Raw genomic sequence first — 17,800 nt, forward strand, 5'->3', positions numbered from 1 at the left:
TCTTCTTTTCCTCGGTAATTTGGACAGTGTTTTTTGTCGAAGTTTCCTTAATACCGCAAGTCTAACTGATGTAAACATTCAATGTGTCTTGTTTTTCCTAGTTGTAGACACAACTCCAGGAAAGGAAACTTGAAAAACAAATGAAGCAATCAAAAAGATTGAGGGGCAGGCCAAGGGACAACTAATAAACCAAGGAACTTCAAAACCCCTTATTCCGTTTGGGAAAGTAATTTCTGATGTGGAAAAGCTCATCCTGGTACCACAGTGGTTTCAGCGCTGCTCTTATCAGTCATCACTCTTACAAATACCGACTAGTACTATCCTGAACAACTGCATACCATGAAAGGTTACAGGCCACCTGGTGGGGATGGACTATTACCGTATTTTTCGCCCTATAGGACGCACTTTTTCCCCTCCAAAAATGAAGGGAAAAAATGAATAGCAGCCTGCTGCCGGGCGTGCGGGGCACCCTGAAGCAGAGCGTCTCGCCGCCGGGCAGATATCCGCAGCCGAGGGAGCCCTGCTTCAGGGCGCGCCGGGCAGCAGGCTGCTATCCGCAGCGGAGGGAGTCCTGTGGGACCCGCACGCCCGGCAGCAGGCTGCTATTCATTTTTTCCCTTCATTTTTGGAGGGGAAAAAGTGCATCCTATAGGGCGAAAAATACGGTAATAGTCCATCCCCACTCTAGGCTGCGGATAGCAGCCTGCTGCCCGGAGCGTGGGGTGCGCTGAAAGCAGAGCGCCCTGCGCTTCGGACAGACATCCACAGCCTAGGCTGCCCTGTGGGTGTTCCTGCAGGGCTCCCTAGGCTGCGGATAGCAGCCTGCTGCACGGAGCGCGCTGAAGCAGAGCGCCCCACACTTCGGGCAGACATCGGGCAGCCCCACAAGCTCGTGGGACAGCGGGGAGGCACAGCGCCGCCATCCCACTGTTCCCCGACATGGTTTGGATTCCCCGACCTTGTTTTTTTTTGGGGGGGGGGGAAATAAAGGAAAAAACTTTTTCCTTTATTTCCACCCAAAAAAACTAGGTGCATCCTATGAGCCGGTGCGTCCTATGGGACGAAAAATACGGTATATTGCAAACCTTTATAACTCGGTGCAAATGTGAGAAATTCCATGGAACTTTGAATCTAGAATCCAGTTTCTTTGCAGACATGAAAAATATCCGAACACCACCATGGCTATATGATTTCACATCTACCATATTAGTGAAATTCTAGTCCTGGTTCACAGGATATATGGTTCCTCATAATTCATTCCTGTGTGTATTAGAGAAGTCTAATAATACACAACTTAGATCTAATTGCATATTTGCTACATTTAGGAATGTGGGATACCAAGTACCAACTTTTAGATAAATCTTTTGTCTTTTTCTAGTTTTCTAGAACATGTTTCTATTATGGGACTGTAAAAACAAAAATAAAATACTGCTTCATTAATCCCCCCCCCCCCTATTAACAATATTTGACATATGGTCCAGCTGGCTCAGCTTTGCAAGCTGGTGCCCATTTAACCCTATTAGCAAGGCTAGATTCCCAGTTTTTGTATATATAAAGCAAGTTGATAGCTCTTATAGAATCAGAAATAAGAAGAATGTGCAAAATCATTTTGTGATATATAAGCCCTCTCCCACCTTTGTTGTTGTAGCCAATGACAGAAATCACGGCTGTAACTGACATGAAAAAGGAGTAGCTATATCCATAAAGGAAAAACAAGAGTCACAATTCAGTTGCCTGGAGATGGAACTTCCAAGTTCCTTTTAAAATTCCCCACACCTTGGGTGAAAGCGACAGCTGCTTATATAAAATGGTGGAGAGACCAATAATTTTAGCATACCTGTTACTAATCAGCAGCATGCTCCCTCACCAAACAAAAAGTAGCAACGTGACTTCATTGTTTTTCGAACTCAGGCCTTACTTCATGTGGAAATTTCTTAAAAAAAAAAAAACTTTTAAAATGGCCTTGAGAATAAGCAACACCAGCATAATCCAACATTGTGAGCAGAGGCCTGTGGTTGAGCGATATAAAACACTGATATTGCAGGGTAGCAATTAGGCTGATTTGGATTTTCAGCCAAAAATCCTTCCTGCAAATCACCCTTTAGCTTCCAGCAAGTCAGCCTATTAAATTGTCCTTTCTTGACCACTTCCAGTCGAAACCTAGTACATACTCAGTTGCACAAAAAACCTGTGCTACATTACCCTGTTGCAGACAAGTTGTATTTTCACACTTTAAAAAAAACAAACTTCTTTTTTAAAAAAAATCACAGGAAAATGTGCATAATTAGAAAACAATTTGCATTACATGCAAATTAGGCCACCCAGTTTGAGGGAATTGGAATACGGCAAGTCTACTATTTAAAAATAAAACAACTGAGAGTTAAAATTAGAAATGAAGAACTTCTATATTGTTTGTATTCCGCGCAGAAATACAGGCAACAAACGTTTGTTTTACCACAGAATCCCCTTCACATGTATTCAAAAGCTCTGCAATATGTCACAGCAGCCTTGCCCAACTGTTTCCGCTGCCACCAGAACAATCCCCCCCCCCCCCGTCAGAAAAGATGAGTGGCAACACCATGCAGAATGCCCTGGCTCTCGCCAAGTTTTTTGAGAACCAGGGTGTTCCTGCACACAATGATGCCACTTGGCTTCCTTGCCCCCGGGGTAAGAAGCCGAGCAGCAATCCTTTGTGGAATGCTCAGGCTCTCAGAGAAATTTGCAAGATACAGGGCACTGGTGGTGGAAGCGGGGGCAGCATTAATTCTTGTTTCGCCTGAGGTGGAGAAATGGGCCGCCTCTGCACCTAAGAGCCCAGTCAGACTTGGGAGACATTATTTGCTTCACAAAACACATTCTGCTCCATGGGCCACCAGTGGGTGGCTGGGAAGGCCCGGACAGATGGGCGGGGTATAAGTAATAAATTATTATTATTATTAATTATTATTATTATTATTATTATTATTATTATTATTATTATTATTATTATCATTACTTGACCATCCCTGTCCAAATACTGAACTCAGACAATGAGTTCAACGGCACTTACACCCAGTTAAGTGGTCATGGGACTAGTCTTCTGTAATAATTATTTAAATGCAGCCCCCTATTAACGAGCTAAAAATTAAGAATAACAAGACTGCATTTCCTTCAAATACATTTTGATAAAACAAATAAAAGGTTCGAATTATACTTGTGTTTTAAGAGCTAGCTCATTTTGCCAGTTACTAAAATTAGTTAGTCATAATTTTTTTGCTAGGGCGGAGTGCAGACTTGATAACATTATCTTGCAAGATTCTTGTAAAATGTCATGCTCATCCATGAAGTTAACTGAGTGACGTTGGTAGTCACTATTTCTTTTCTCAATATTTAATGGATCACAAATGTTATGTCTGCATAAGCCCTTCAAATCAAATACCTTTATTGGCATCACAGTATAAAACATTTCAAATCACTGGGATAATTAAAAGGACAAGGGTGAAGCTGTCGAAGGTCGTAAGGTCACACTGCGATCGTGGGCACTTAGGTATTGCCCTGTCTGTTCCCCGAAATGATGGTTCGTTGGGAACCCTTTCGGGTAAAATTGTGGCTAAAAAGGAAGCTACTAAAGCAGTGATATCTTTGTCCCAAACTGCCAGGAGAAACCTCATTTGACATCTTCTCGGAGTTATAGACCCGAGGTCCAACATTTTGCTCAGCATCTGTTGGAGAGTTCTACTATGTGGAGAGCAATCTAAGAGAATGTGGTCCATTGAATCAGGTACTTCTTGGTTGCAGGCACACAGACAGGCTTGATATGGGGTATGTGAGAATCTACTTTTGGTCACTGCAGAGGGGAAGGCATTTAATCTCGTGAGCATAAAGGCTCTTCGATGGGAAGGGGGCATAAGCCCTTTATAAGAACTATGTGCAGATAATGTAGGTTGAATAAATAGGAAAGAATCTCCACTTGTGTGTATACTGGGGCGTGGAGCAGATTTGGATGAATTTCAACTGATGTCAGGTGCTTTGGAGGGATTCTGGGCTTGTTTGAGGTCAAGTGGCATCTGTATAAGGTGTCCCAAACTGAGGAATCACAGCAGCTCTTGTTCTCTCTCCCCCTCTCATGCTCCCCTCCACATAAAAAGCAACTTGGACATGCAGTTATGGAGGTTTTAAAGTGGGGAACTAAGGGTCCGTGAGATGGAACACACCCGGCTACTCTTCAAATAAAACTCCTGTTGGCACCTACCTAACACTACTGAATTGGTCCCCCTAATGAAATCACAGTGAGGAAAGTGGCTCCCTTTTACTCTCTTCCCCCACAATCAAAAACTTTCTTTAAAATTTGACAGCTTTCTTTCCTAGGGGTGCCTCTCTCATATCTGCTACTTCAGATCAATTGCCCACAAAAAATAAAGAAATAAATCTTTTTCTTTTTTACTTAACCCACAGCTGTGAAGGCAGACCTTGTGGAAAAAGCTACTGCTACTATCCTTCTGAAATGTGGCAGGATTCACTCCCATAGAAATTTAATAACATTATTCCAAAAATAAAGAAGTTATAGATATTTCCTTTAATATATATATATATATATATATATATATATATATATATATATATATATATATATGTAGGTTTTGGTGTCTTCGGGTGTCTTCCCGTGTAAGAGTTGGGGTGTCTAGGCGACGTTTCGACGAGGTCTCACTCGTCATCTTCAGGCTGGTGCTTTCGGCTTCTTGTTACTGGAACAGAGCAGGATCTCAGTGTTTGAGTTCCTATAAATACTGTTGAGGGGGTGTGGTGTATAGCCTCCAACGTTCTGGGCAGAGAGGAAGTTCCCAGGTTAGTGTGCCTTTTCTTCTTTTGTTCATTAATTACTTGAGGGATATCTTGAGTGATTTCTTGAGTGATATTCTGAGTACCACTTAGGAGGGTCATTAGGTGTGGATTAGTTGCTAAAGCTTTCGTGTCTTGACCTCTTGAGCTTGTGAAGAGTTTTTCTGAGAAGATGGCTGTACTGCAAATAGTTGTGCTCTGGCTTGGCTTCGTGTATAGGGGCGAGCTGTGGTTTTGTGCCCTGTGCCAGCCAGATCTGTGTAGGGATTGCAGGGGGGTGCAGCATCCGGAGGTGCCACTATGGTTTGGCTACTGGATGGTGTCTGTAATTTATCTGTGGAGAGGGTCTGGGTTTGGGTCTGGTGTGGTTGATTGGAGATGGCGTTCTGTGTGCCTCTGGTTCTGGTGTCGGTTTTTGTGGGGAGGGCTAATTTCCAGATGTCTGGCAGGCGGGACGTGTCGTCACGCTTGTTCATGTTGTGAGGGTGTTTCTCTATCTCGATGGCTTCCATGATTATTCTCTTGTGGTGATGTTCCATGTTAAAGAGCAATTTGGAATCAATTTGAATATCCCTCAAGTAATTAATGAACAAAAGAAGAAAAGGCACACTAACCTGGGAACTTCCTACATTCCTGTACCCGTGAAAATCTACGAAAGCATATATATATATATATATATATATATATATATATATATATATATATATATGTAGGTTTTGGTGTCTTCGGGTGTCTTCCCGTGTAAGAGTTGGGGTGTCTAGGCGACGTTTCGACGAGGTCTCACTCGTCATCTTCAGGCTGGTGCTTTCGGCTTCTTGTTACTGGAACAGAGCAGGATCTCAGTGTTTGAGTTCCTATAAATACTGTGGAGGGTGTGGTGTATAGCCTCCAACGTTCTGGGCAGAGAGGAAGTTCCCAGGTTAGTGTGTCTTTTCTTCTTTTGTTCATTAATTACTTGAGGGATATCTTGAGTGATTTCTTGAGTGATATTCTGAGTACCACTTAGGAGGGTCATTAGGTGTGGATTAGTTGCTAAAGCTTTCGTGTCTTGACCTCTTGACCTTGTGAAGAGTTTTTTCTGAGAAGATGGCTGTACTGCACTTAGTTGTGCTCTGGCTTGGCTTCGTGTATAGGGGCGAGCTGTGGTTTTGTGCCCTGTGCCAGCCAGATCTGTGTAGGGATTGCAGGGGGGTGCAGCATCCGGAAGTGCCACTATGGTTTGGCTACTGGATGGTGTCTGTAATTTATCTGTGGAGAGGGTCTGGGTTTGGGTCTGGTGTGGTTGATTGGAGATGGCGTTCTGTGTGCCTCTGGTTCTGGTGTCGGTTTTTGTGGGGAGGGCTATTTTCCAGATGTCTGGCAGGCGGGACGTATCGTCACGCTTGTTCATGTTGTGAGGGTGTTTCTCTATCTCGATGGCTTCCATGATTATTCTCTTGTGGTGGTGTTCCATGTTAAAGAGCAATTTGGAATCTGAAAAATTAATTTCGTGTCCTGTTTCTTTCATGTGTTGGTAAAGAGAGGAAGTTTTTTCTTCTTTTTTGACGGCATTCTTGTGTTCTGCGATACGTGCATTTATTCGTCTGTTTGTTTGTCCAATGTACGTGGCTGGGCAGACTTTGCAGGGTATTTCATAGACCCCTTGGTTTTCTAACTGGATTTTATCTTTGGGGTTTCTGAGGATATTGGCTATTTTTTGGTTGGTGCAAAAGGCTGTTTTGATATTGTGTTTATGGAGGATTTTGCTAATTTTATCTGTAGTGCCCTTGATATAAGGAAGGAGGGCCATGCCATTGTTTTCTTCTGTGTCTTGCTTTTTGGGGGGTGTTTCTTTTTGGATTAGCTTCGTAACCCTGTTTTGCTGGTATCCGTTGGCGATTAACACATTTGAAAGATTCTGTAACTCAGTTGTCAAGTGGTCTTTGTCAGCCAGGCGTTTGGTTCTGGAGATGAGAGTCTTGGCTACGGAGTTTATTTGTGCAGGGTGGTGGTGTGATTGTGCATGTAAGTAGCGGTTGGTGTGTGTTTTTTTCCGGTAGATAGTGTGTCCTAGGGAGCCATCAGGTTTTTTGTAGATTAGGACGTCAAGGAAGGGAAGTTGGTTGTTGGCTTCTATTTCCATAGTGAATTGTATTTTGGGGTGTAGGCTGTTGAGATGTGTGAGGAAGCTATCTAGTTTTTTCTTCCCGTGTGGCCAAATTACAAAGGTGTCGTCAACATACCTGAGCCAAAGTTTGGGTTTGTGTTCTGACTTGTCTAAAGCATTGGTTTCAAAGTGTTCCATGTACAGATTTGCGATGACCGGTGAGAGGGGTGATCCCATAGGTGCTCCTTCTATCTGTTTGTATCTTTGTCCATTGTGGATGAAGTACGTGTTGGTTAGGCAGTGGTTGGTCGGGTCCAGGATGTATTCGGGGGGATTGTATTTGTTTTGAATGGCTGTCAAGGCTTCATTAATGGGCACTTGTGTGAAGAGAGATACAACATCGAAGCTCACAAGTAGGTCGTCGGGATGTAGGTTTTGCTTCTTTATTGTTTCTATGAACTGGAAGGAGTTTGTAACGTGTGAAGCGATAGATTCTGCATAGGGCTGAAGTTGCTTAGCGAGAAATTTAGCGAGATTTTGTAGAGGTGAGCCTATGGAGCTGACTATTGGTCTGAGTGGTGTTCCTTCTTTGTGTATCTTGGGGAGACCGTAGAGTTTGGGGCATCTGGATGATTTTTCTCTGGGGATGATTCTTAGCTGGATTTCTTCACTGATAGGAGAGGCTTTTATTTTGGATTTGGTGGTTTTTTCCAGATAGGTGGTGGGATCTGTTTTTATAGGTTGGTAGGTAGGGTCTTGGAGTAGATTTGATAGTTTTGCTTGGTAGTCCGATGTGTTCATCACAACAGTGGCATTACCTTTGTCTGCTGGGAGAATGATTATGTTGTTGTCTTTCCTCAGGTTGGTGAGTGCTTTCTGTTCTTCTTTGTGTAAATTGCTTCTGGGTGGTTTGCTGGAGCAGAGGATGTTGGTGACTTCAAGTCTGATTTTATTGGCTTCATCTGGGTTGATTTTGGTTAGGCTAGCTTCGACTCCGCATATGATGTTTTCCGTGGGGATGCGTCTCGGGGCGACTGCAAAGTTGAAACCTTTGGAGAGTACTTTGGTTTCAGTTGAGGTGAGGATCCTGTCTGATATGTTATGTACTGTTTGTTTCATGGGTTGTTGTGGAGGGTGGCTGGGCTTCTGGCGTTTCTCTAGTTTGTGGAGTTTGTTGGTGTGTGTGTCTGTCTTATGTGCGGACTCCGTTTCAGCTCTCCAAACGGCTAGTTGTTTGCATTTGTCCCAGAGTGCAGGTTCTTGTGAAAATCTACGAAAGCAAATATCTCACCTCTACGGGGAGGAAACCTTCCAGCTGACAAGAACCTACGAGAAACTAGAAATCCGAAGAGCCACCATCTTATGTGATCTCTTGTTCCTACGCAACTGCCGAGACAACAACTTAATTCCCACATGCTTCCAACTTAAATTCCACTCTAAAACCCCAGCTACCGAAAGGATCCTGAAACGAACTGAACTATCCCTAATCAGAAACGAACTACATAAGAAAAGATACCTACTAAACCAAACCAACAAAGATCTGCTCACTCTTCACCTCAAACTTTGTAACAAAATCCACCCTGCACTCTGGGACAAATATATATATGTCCAGAACAAATGCTGCTGGATCAATCTGCCTATTTCTGGAGAGTTTACTATGCCTGCAAATCTTATCCACTTCTGTCAAAAGGGAGTTTTCTTTTTTTAAAAAAATACACCTATACAGTCATACCTCATGTTGCGTTCTGCTCTTGTTACGGACTTTCAGCTTATTAATGTGGAAAACCCGGAAGTGTTTACTTCTGGGTTCGCCACTCGCGCATGCGCAGAAATGATCTGCACGCTTTGCACATGCGCAGAAGCGCCCGATTGCGCCACGCACATGCACAGAAGGCACTCTAGTTGCGGAATTTCCGGGGTGCAAACAGCACCCTGAAACGAATTAAGTCCGCAACTAGAGGTACCACTGTAATAGTCAAGAAGGATGTGAGGGAAACAAAATCTTGTTTTTTTCCTGAAGCGAAGCTGGACTCCAAACCCAATTAAAAAAGATTCTGAAGGACTTCAAATGAAAGCAGGTTTTCCCCCAAAGCACATCATCAAGGTCTGAACAAAATCCTGTGGTCAGCGGACACCCATAGTGTATACCCATTCTAAGAAATTATCATTTTATTATTACTGGTCAGTGTACACCTAGTGGGGAAAGAGAGAACACCATACAAGAGAGATGTGAAGGGGAAAAAGAGTAGGGAAAACTTCCCAGTGGTTTTATCCCAAAAATTTATGGACAGTACTAAAAACGCTCAATATTAATATTGAAAGTGGGACAGTAAAAACCAGGTGGTTCAGACTCTTAACTGGATTGACCTCTCTTGGGGATGCTAATCTGCTACTTTTCATGAACAGCAAAATGGAGGTGACATAAAATAAATTGGCAGCTGAGGAGTTGGCATGAGGAGGAAGGGGAAACAAACAGCATGAGAACAGGGAGAGATGCAACAGCAGAAACAAGGCATATCAATAGGGATGAAATGCTTTTTCATTAGTTCCTACAGAACTGATTATTAGATATAACCAATTCCTCGCTGCTGCACAGTCCTTTATCACTTACCATCACCTCACCAGATTCGCAGAGCCTGTCTACCCATCCTTAATTCCGCCTCCTAAAATTTGCAAAAATATATTCAAAAGTCAATAATCTCTCACTGCTTTTTCACCAAAAACTCATTTTAAAACTAGCAATTTCTAAGACACTGTCGATTCAAACATACCCTTTAACATTTATTTCTATACGGAGGTAATATGTACAATATAAAACTTGGTTTAAAAAAGGATTGGAATTAAGTAGACAGTAGCCATGGTTGCTTTCAAAACATACCAGCATATTTTGCAGAAAACAAGAGTTTACGGCAGCAATGAATAATTATAACAAACATAAATAAATGGTTAACTTGTTGAGAATAAAAGCCACGTTTCCCCCCAAACTGAAATATTTGTTTATTATAAATCAGTTGAGTATGCGGGCAATATTAAAATCACTTAATTTGAAATGTAAATGAATATAAGATCTGGGATGGTTTTTTTCTTATTATTAATAATAATAATTTTTATTTCTACCCCGCCCTCCCCAGCCAAGGCCGGGCTCAGGGCGGCTTACAAGCAATAATAAAAACAAGTTGAATGATTACAACTTAAAAACAAAATTAAAATACAACATTAAAATAATGAAACATTAAAATGTAGCTTCATCGCAGGAGGAGAAGGAAAAGGAAAAGAACGAGAGGGAGGTAATCAAATTGGCTCCAAGCCAAAGGCCAGGTGGAACAACTCTGTCTTACAGGCCCTTACACAAGATGCATCACAATAAATATTCTAAAACATCTGAAGATGTAATTACAGTAACATGTCTATGATCTCTTTGTTTTTAGCAATATGTACCAACAATGGGTGGCACTGTGGGTTAAACCACTGAGCCCAGGGCTTGCTGATCAAAAGATCAGAAGTTCGAATCCCCGCAATGGGGTGAGCTCCCGTTGCTCGGACCCTGCTCCTGCCAATCTAGCAGTTCGAAAGCACGCCAAAGTGCAAGTAGATAAATAGGTACCACTCCGGCGGGAAGGTAAACGGCATTTCTGTGTGCTGCTCTGGTTCGCCAGAAGCGGCTTAGTCATGCTGGCCACATGACCCGGAAGCTGTACGCCGGCTCCCTTGGCCACTAAAGCGAGATGAGCACCACAACCCCAGAGTCGGTCACAACTGGACCTAGTGGTCAGGGGTCCCTTTACCTTTACCATTTACCAACACAGAAAATGAAATCCAACTTAGTCATATTCAAAGAATAGACTATATAAAATCAATGGACTTCAGTTACTTAAACCCATTAATTTCAATGAATCTGCTCTGAGCATAACTTACAGATCACCTAGAGTCAAAACATATAATTTTTCAGTTGACAAATTATCTTGTCTGCACTGATAAGCATATGCCCCAACTTCACTTTTGCAAATAATAATAACATGTAAAAGTGAACCTTGAAACTGTTTGTATTGAAGCATTTTTCAAACTAAATAGACATGTAAGAATAGCACACATTCTGTGATATTTTCAAACATAAGTCTTTCTCAACTGAAGTGAGGTCCAGAAGGCTTGTACTGAAAATCCATTATCATTATTATCCTATTAGTCCTTTTTTGCCACGGCAACTTAATGCAGCTTACAATATTCTAAGCAAAAAACCAACACATTAAAACTAGCACACCAAAAATCTAAAAGAAATTAAGAAAAACTAGAAGAAATATAGACTAGATGTGAAAGCCTCTCCCTATGTTCATACCAAATGCACATTATACATTGGTAGAGCACAGAGAAGATTGTTGTTGTTGTTTTGTTTTAGGACAGAAATAATTAATGACATCTTTTATTAGACTAGCTAAATATTATGGGTGAACATGACTAGCTATATTGACATTGGTATATTATGATTCCAAGATTTAATATGTCTTAATAGTTTATTTGGCAAATTTTGGGGTCACACACTGCAAGAAGGATGGTACTGGAAACAGCCAAGAAGTATGGGCAGTGGACAGGTGAGCGGAAAGAGCAAGGGAAACACTACGGACCCACTGGGAGGTTCAAGACAGATGTGACAAAAACTCCACCTCTGGAAGGGCTGCTATATGTAAAGAAACCTGTTAGAATGTCCTCCACATACAGAAAGTCTAGAAATTTGTTTATCACTATGTACAGCACACACTCAAAAAGCAGCCCTTTTCACTGGGACTTGGAACACGAACCATTCAGCTGTAATTTATTCTTTAGTGTTGCAAGTCAGTATTAATTGGCGAGATGAGGCAGAGCAGTGGAGCTGCCATCCTGACACCAGCTACACCAGTTTACCTGAATATCTCTGGGGTGGGCAAGGCAGTGGTGAGGTGAGGCTCTGTGGACACACCTTTGGGAATGCTGGGTTGGCTCCTCTGGCGTGTCCAGGCAGCCCCAACCTCTCTTCTGCTCACATAAAAGCTGTAACAAAACCAGTCTCGAGAAGTTGGCTCCACAGCTCTGTCCCACCACACTGGCCACTACTGTAGCAAATCCTACGGCAAACAATCCTTTGCTTTCTTGCTTCAGAAGCTTCTCAATACAATATAACTGATAAAGCACAGTAAAAACTTCACTCTGTACAATCAGAAAGCTCATTGCACTTTGATTCACCATGGAAAGTCAGTAAAGCTTCTGGAAAGTCCTAGTGGAGTAGCTATCAGTTATATTTCTTCTATACAGAAAAGTATTATGGGGTAAAATATGCAAAGGCAAAGATAGATAACCGGTAGAACAAAAACATGGTGGGTTAACTACAGAACATGTCCAGATCATTCCCTGGTTGTCTGTTGCTTCCTCTCTTCTCCCAATCAATTCCAAATTCTAGATGATCGGATTTTGCCAGAGCTGTCAACTTTTCCCTTTTCTTGCGAGGAATCCTATTCAGAATAAGGGAATTTCCCTTTAAAAAAGGGAAATGTTGACAGCTATGGATTTTGCCCACCTGGGAAACGGCCATTTTTTCTGAATTTCTTGCACTATTCCAAGCATCATATTCAATACACAATTATCTATATTTTTGTTTCCATCATAGTACAGGTGTCTCTAGAGCAACCTGTCCATCTTATTTTTCTAACTTAGAAGTAAAACAGAAACTAGAATAATCTTATTAGTTCTGACTTCACTATAAAAATCAGGTCATTTCACCTTCAGAGAATAATTTCACTTGAGGTTTTTTGCACCTGAATAAACATTTGCCTTGGATGATCTCACTATTTGATTCCTTTGTACTTGATAATACAATATAGTAAGTTGACCTGTGATTTATTGATTTTTTAAATCTATCCAAACTATTCTCCAAATAAACTCAAGGCAGCTAGCAAATATTGGTAAAAACAGAATAGAACCATCAACCATTTTTAAAAATCCAATTAATACATTTAACAATATCCAACTTGTTTAACAAATTCTAGCAACACAAGAGGAAAATGGAACTGACATAGCAAAAATTACCAAATTAACCAAAAACCTTTTTTCCCCAAAGCCAGGTCTTCACCAACTGCCTAAAGCAGTATAGTCTTAAGGCCTGAAAACCTCACTTAACAATGTACTCTTTAGGGTTGGTGCCACAACAGAAAAGGACCTACCCCCCTAGGTGACACTAATGTTACCTCCCAAAACAGAGAGATTTGAAACAGGTTGCAAGATGAATAGCTCAAAATTCTTTTTTAAAAAAACCCTCTTGGGGGCACTTCAAGGAAAAATGAGTTTTCCTCTATTGGTTTTTCCTGCTGGTTGTCACAGCTCATCAAGAAGTTCCAGGAGTGTGTAGGTCTATCATACTTCAAAACACGTCCTTTAATAAATGCACAGACAACTATAAAACACATTTTAAGCCTGTATAGGCAACCCCCGATTCGCATGGGGTTTGTGTTCTGAGACGTTGAGCATTTGCATGAAATCACATGCAAGTGAGACACCTCTTTCCGTTCCTGTTCTGTCCCTGCCCTTTTAGTGATGTCTTTTATGATGTTTCCAAGTTACTTCCAGATTCAGTGGTGTGTGTGTGGGTGGGTGGGTGTGGGTGTGTATATGTGTGTGTGGGTGTGTGGGTGTGTGCAATCTCACACATATTGGATGTGCCTAAAATGAGAGTTACCTGTATAATAGAGTTCACTGTAAAATGTAATACTTGAAATGGCCCTTGTCTACAGCAAGGAAACCCAAGATGGGAGGCCTCCAGATGTTGCTGGACTACAATTCCCATCATCTTTGGCCATGCTGGCTGAAGCTGATAGAGTTTCAGACCAAAACACCTGGAGGGCATCATTTTGGCTACCTGCTCTACACATGACTGATTCACCCATTAAACAAAAATGAGAACCATTACCATTTTGATCAGAGTCAAGTCAGTTTCTAAACAAAGACCTGAGTTTTTATAGATGCACGCTTACACATATATGCACACATATAAATGCACACATATACATGCACTGACGTGATCTTCAGTTTCAGTGAACAGAGAGGTGGAATGCCAGAAGACCGATCACAAATAATGGCTATACTATCATATATTACTCATTACTTAAGTAAGTTGACTATAACCTATGATACTGAAAAAGATTTGATTATATTGTCACATTCATCTTGGTCAAACATAGTTAATAGTTAGTACAGTGGAACCTTGGTTCTCAAACGGCTTAGTTGATGAACAAATTGGCTCCCGAACGCTGAAAACCCAGAAGTGTTCTGGTTTTCAAACGTTTTTTGGAAGCCAAACATCCAATGCAGCTTTCACTTGAGTTCAGGAAGCTCCTGCAGCCAATCAGAAGCCACACCTTGGTTTTCGAAAGTTTCAGAAGTCGGACGGACTTCCGGAACAGATTAAGTTTGAGAACTAAGGTATCACTGTATTGTGGTTTCTGATTATTTTATTATTACAGTTCCTGTACAGATGAAAATAAATAGAAGATTATTTAATTCAAACTATAAATAACTATCCTTGGGACCACTGGATACCCCAGCCTGATAACCACATATTTAACTGAATAATTGCTGCCTTTATGCATTCAGTGTTTATTTCAACAGGAGAACTTCCTGCAGAACAGTGCCCATTGTTAAATACCACCATAGCAAATGGGACAAACCATTTTTAGAAGTAAACATTAAACTAACTATCATAAGCAATAGTAATGAAGGCTCGGTTCACAGCATAACGGAAACAGCAGCTAATTTGGCAGGAAACTTAAAACACAGGAGTGCCTTTTGAATCTCAAAAAATATTTTGTGGAATCATATTATTTGGTGGGGTTTTTTTTAACTACAATTCATTTTTACAGGATAATTAAAGCAGCTTGAGGGCATAAACAGAAACCTAATAAACTGTTGTGGTCAGCATCAAATACCTATTTCACAGGAGGTGGAAAGCTGATGATGCTCTAAACTATGTCCTCCCCCCCCAAAAAAAAAACCCACCCTGTGGAACACCTACACATATCCCAAAGCAAATAAAACATTGATTTTTTTTTAAAAAAGCAGGCCAGACCCCCACAAAAAAATTCCCCAACAAAAAAAGCAAAATAAAAAAATATTGAATACAACAAAACAAAATCAAAAAAAATTGTGTGTGTGCGCGCACGTGGACGCAAACCTGTGGATTAAATTTAATCTCTGCCATGAGTTCACTTGGTGACTTTAGGCTAGGGATGGGGAAATATGACTCCAAACGCTGCTATACTGCAACTTCCATCATTCGTGACTGGCTGGGATGAATGGGAGCTGGAGTCCTCAACATTTACATTATTTTGGCAGCTCTGAAAACAAATCTGTAAATTAGGTCAGCACTATTTTGCCTCATACTATAACTGGAGGGCTGAGACTAGAGACTGAAATAGTGGCCTGCCTTAGGGCAATCAGATGAGTTTGCGGCTATGCCAACTCTTCACTCTGATACTTCAAAATGCCAAGTTCATGCTCTTAGATGAAATACTTATTTTTTATTAATATCACAAAAACTAGCTTCACTGCCAAATATTCCAGAATCTACACCTAAGAAGCTAATCACTTCAAGTGACCGTGTGAACCAGTTTTGCTGCTGAATTCATCACTGTTGATCTAAGACCTATATAGAGAAGAGAATTTCAGATGCATATGTGATTTCAAAGAAAGCCCTGTACAACAATTTAAATTTTGACTCTAGATGGATATTAAAAGTTACTTAATTTGTAGACAAATGAACTATATACACTGGAAAAAAATCACATAATCCCCCATCTAGCTATGCTTCAAGACTTTGGCATACTGAGCACTATACTGATTCCTTTTTAAAATGATACACCAGTGCATTATCTAGAGTAGATTATTTGGAAACAGAGATGTTACTAGGTGAATATGCCATATGAAACAGAAAAAACAATATGTGGTTGTGTGTACTTATGTGAACATCAAAGTTGAAAGTGGCTTGTGCAATGGATTTTTCCCTTCTCTACCCCCCCCCCTTTCTACTATTGCTGCAGTGTGGGTGGGGGAAGCAGGAAAATCACCCAAAATCAAGTAGAAGAAATGCAAGATTGTGCAAAAATCTGAAGGGAATCCCACACACCAGGGGCTATTAGGGGCATAGTTTAAATGCCTAAACACAGCTAATCTAATAATTACATCATACTTAGGGGAGTGGGGAATCAAGCCAGATCCCACTCTCTGCTCTCCTGGTGCTAATAGGTGATCTACTGGTGGTTAGGTGCACACAATGCTTCTGAGGCACACATCAGAATGGATTGAGACCTTCGGAATCACCAAGAGACTTGATAGTATTTGGAAAATACGTGTCCACATCTCTTGGGAAGCAAGTTAGTTAGCATTCTTTAAATACCAAACATAAGTCATTCCTTTGCCTCTTTTGTCAATGTAATTATTTATTCATTCCCTCTGCCACATAAATGACCTTCTCTGCACAATCAAGTGAGTTTTCTGCTTTATCAATACAATTATAATGGACAACCTGGAACTGCCTGTCATTCAGTCATCTAAAGCGGTCACCTGCCACCAGGAGAATCTTTTATGTCCTGTGGACAGTGATTTGAAACAGGGGACAACGCTTTCAAATATGGTTATATTAAATAAGGGATGCCCTTAAGGGCTATATACAAAAAGATGAATATTGGGATTCCTTCCAACAGAGTTTTCCACATGTACTTTAATTATAGTTGGAAATGTAGGTTGACAGATGTATAACCCGCCTTTCTGATAAAGGTTATACATCTGTACAGTATATACATAAGCTACTCTAAGTGAATAAGCTCTAAATAGAAACGTATAGGTTGATTATAATAAATACACCATGGTGTTAATACTTTATTAGTGGTTAAAGGTACCCCCCTGCCCGTACGGGCCAGTCGTGACCAACTCGAGGGTTGCGCGCTCATCTCACTCAAGAGGCCGGGAGCTGGTGCCGTCCAAAGACACTTCCGGGTCACGTGGCCAGCGTGACGAAGCTGCTCTGGCGAGCCAGCACCAGCGCCGCACACGGAAACGCCGTTTACCTTCCCGCTATAAAGCGGTACCTATTTATCTACTTGCACTTAGGGGTGCTTTCGAACTGCTAGGTGGGCAGGAGCTGGGACTGAACGACGGGAGCTCACCCGGCCAAGGGGATTTGAACCACCGACCATACGATCAGCAAGTCCTAGGCACTGAGGTTTTACCCACAGCACCACCCGCGTCCCTACATTATTAGTGGAAACTGCTTATTATCATAGGTAATGATATCTCATTGTGAGGCACTAGATTTGTACAAACAATACATTTTATGAAATATTTTGAAATGTAAAACACACCACTTGTTAATCCAGAGTGCCCTTTTATTTTAAACACAGTGTGGAATTCTTCCCCAATTAGGATAAACATGTTTGTTGTTGCTATATTAATAGGCCTATGTAAGAGCTTTCATACGAGAGCAGTAAAAGTTTAAGGTAAAGGTCAATAGATTTGTTTCTGGAAGAAATTAAATCAAAAAAGTAGCAGGTGCAAAACAATAATACTTTTGTACACAATGTACAAATTAACCTGTGGAACTCATTGCTCTAGGATACCATGATCAGTAAAATTGTAACTGGGAGCCAGAAAGGGATTAGACAAATTCCTGGAAGACTCAAATAATTATCAGGCATCATGTGCACTTATTCTAAAAGTATCCCCAAAGATCTGACTGCCAGAAGCTGGAAGTGAACAACAGGGCATGTGTCATTTCCTATGTGCCCTGGTTTCCTTCTCTAGAGCATTTAGCACTTACTGATGCTATGGGCCGGATATTGCACTACATAAATCACTAGTGACACCCAGTATGCAAGTTCCTTC

General features: G+C 41.2%; 1 protein-coding gene across 6 annotated transcripts in view; it reads right to left on the bottom strand.

Annotated features, from left to right (window-relative positions):
• Positions 1–17,800, bottom strand: part of BBX (BBX high mobility group box domain containing) — a 121,162-nt gene that overhangs the window by 76,234 nt on the left and 27,128 nt on the right. For 2 of the 6 annotated variants that reach the window (XM_081198966.1, XM_081198965.1), the window contains one exon: positions 9,516–9,567. The exons of the other annotated variants lie outside the window; for them this stretch is intronic. In XM_081198966.1, the coding sequence (XP_081055092.1) occupies positions 9,516–9,518 (3 nt within the window). In that variant the 5' untranslated portion in view covers positions 9,519–9,567. The remainder of the gene's footprint in view (positions 1–9,515; positions 9,568–17,800) is intronic. 6 annotated transcript variants of the gene reach the window in all.

Source organism: Podarcis bocagei (genome assembly GCF_964188305.1).
Source record: "Podarcis bocagei genome assembly, chromosome: 6".
Classification (NCBI taxonomy): Eukaryota; Metazoa; Chordata; class Lepidosauria; order Squamata; family Lacertidae; genus Podarcis; species Podarcis bocagei.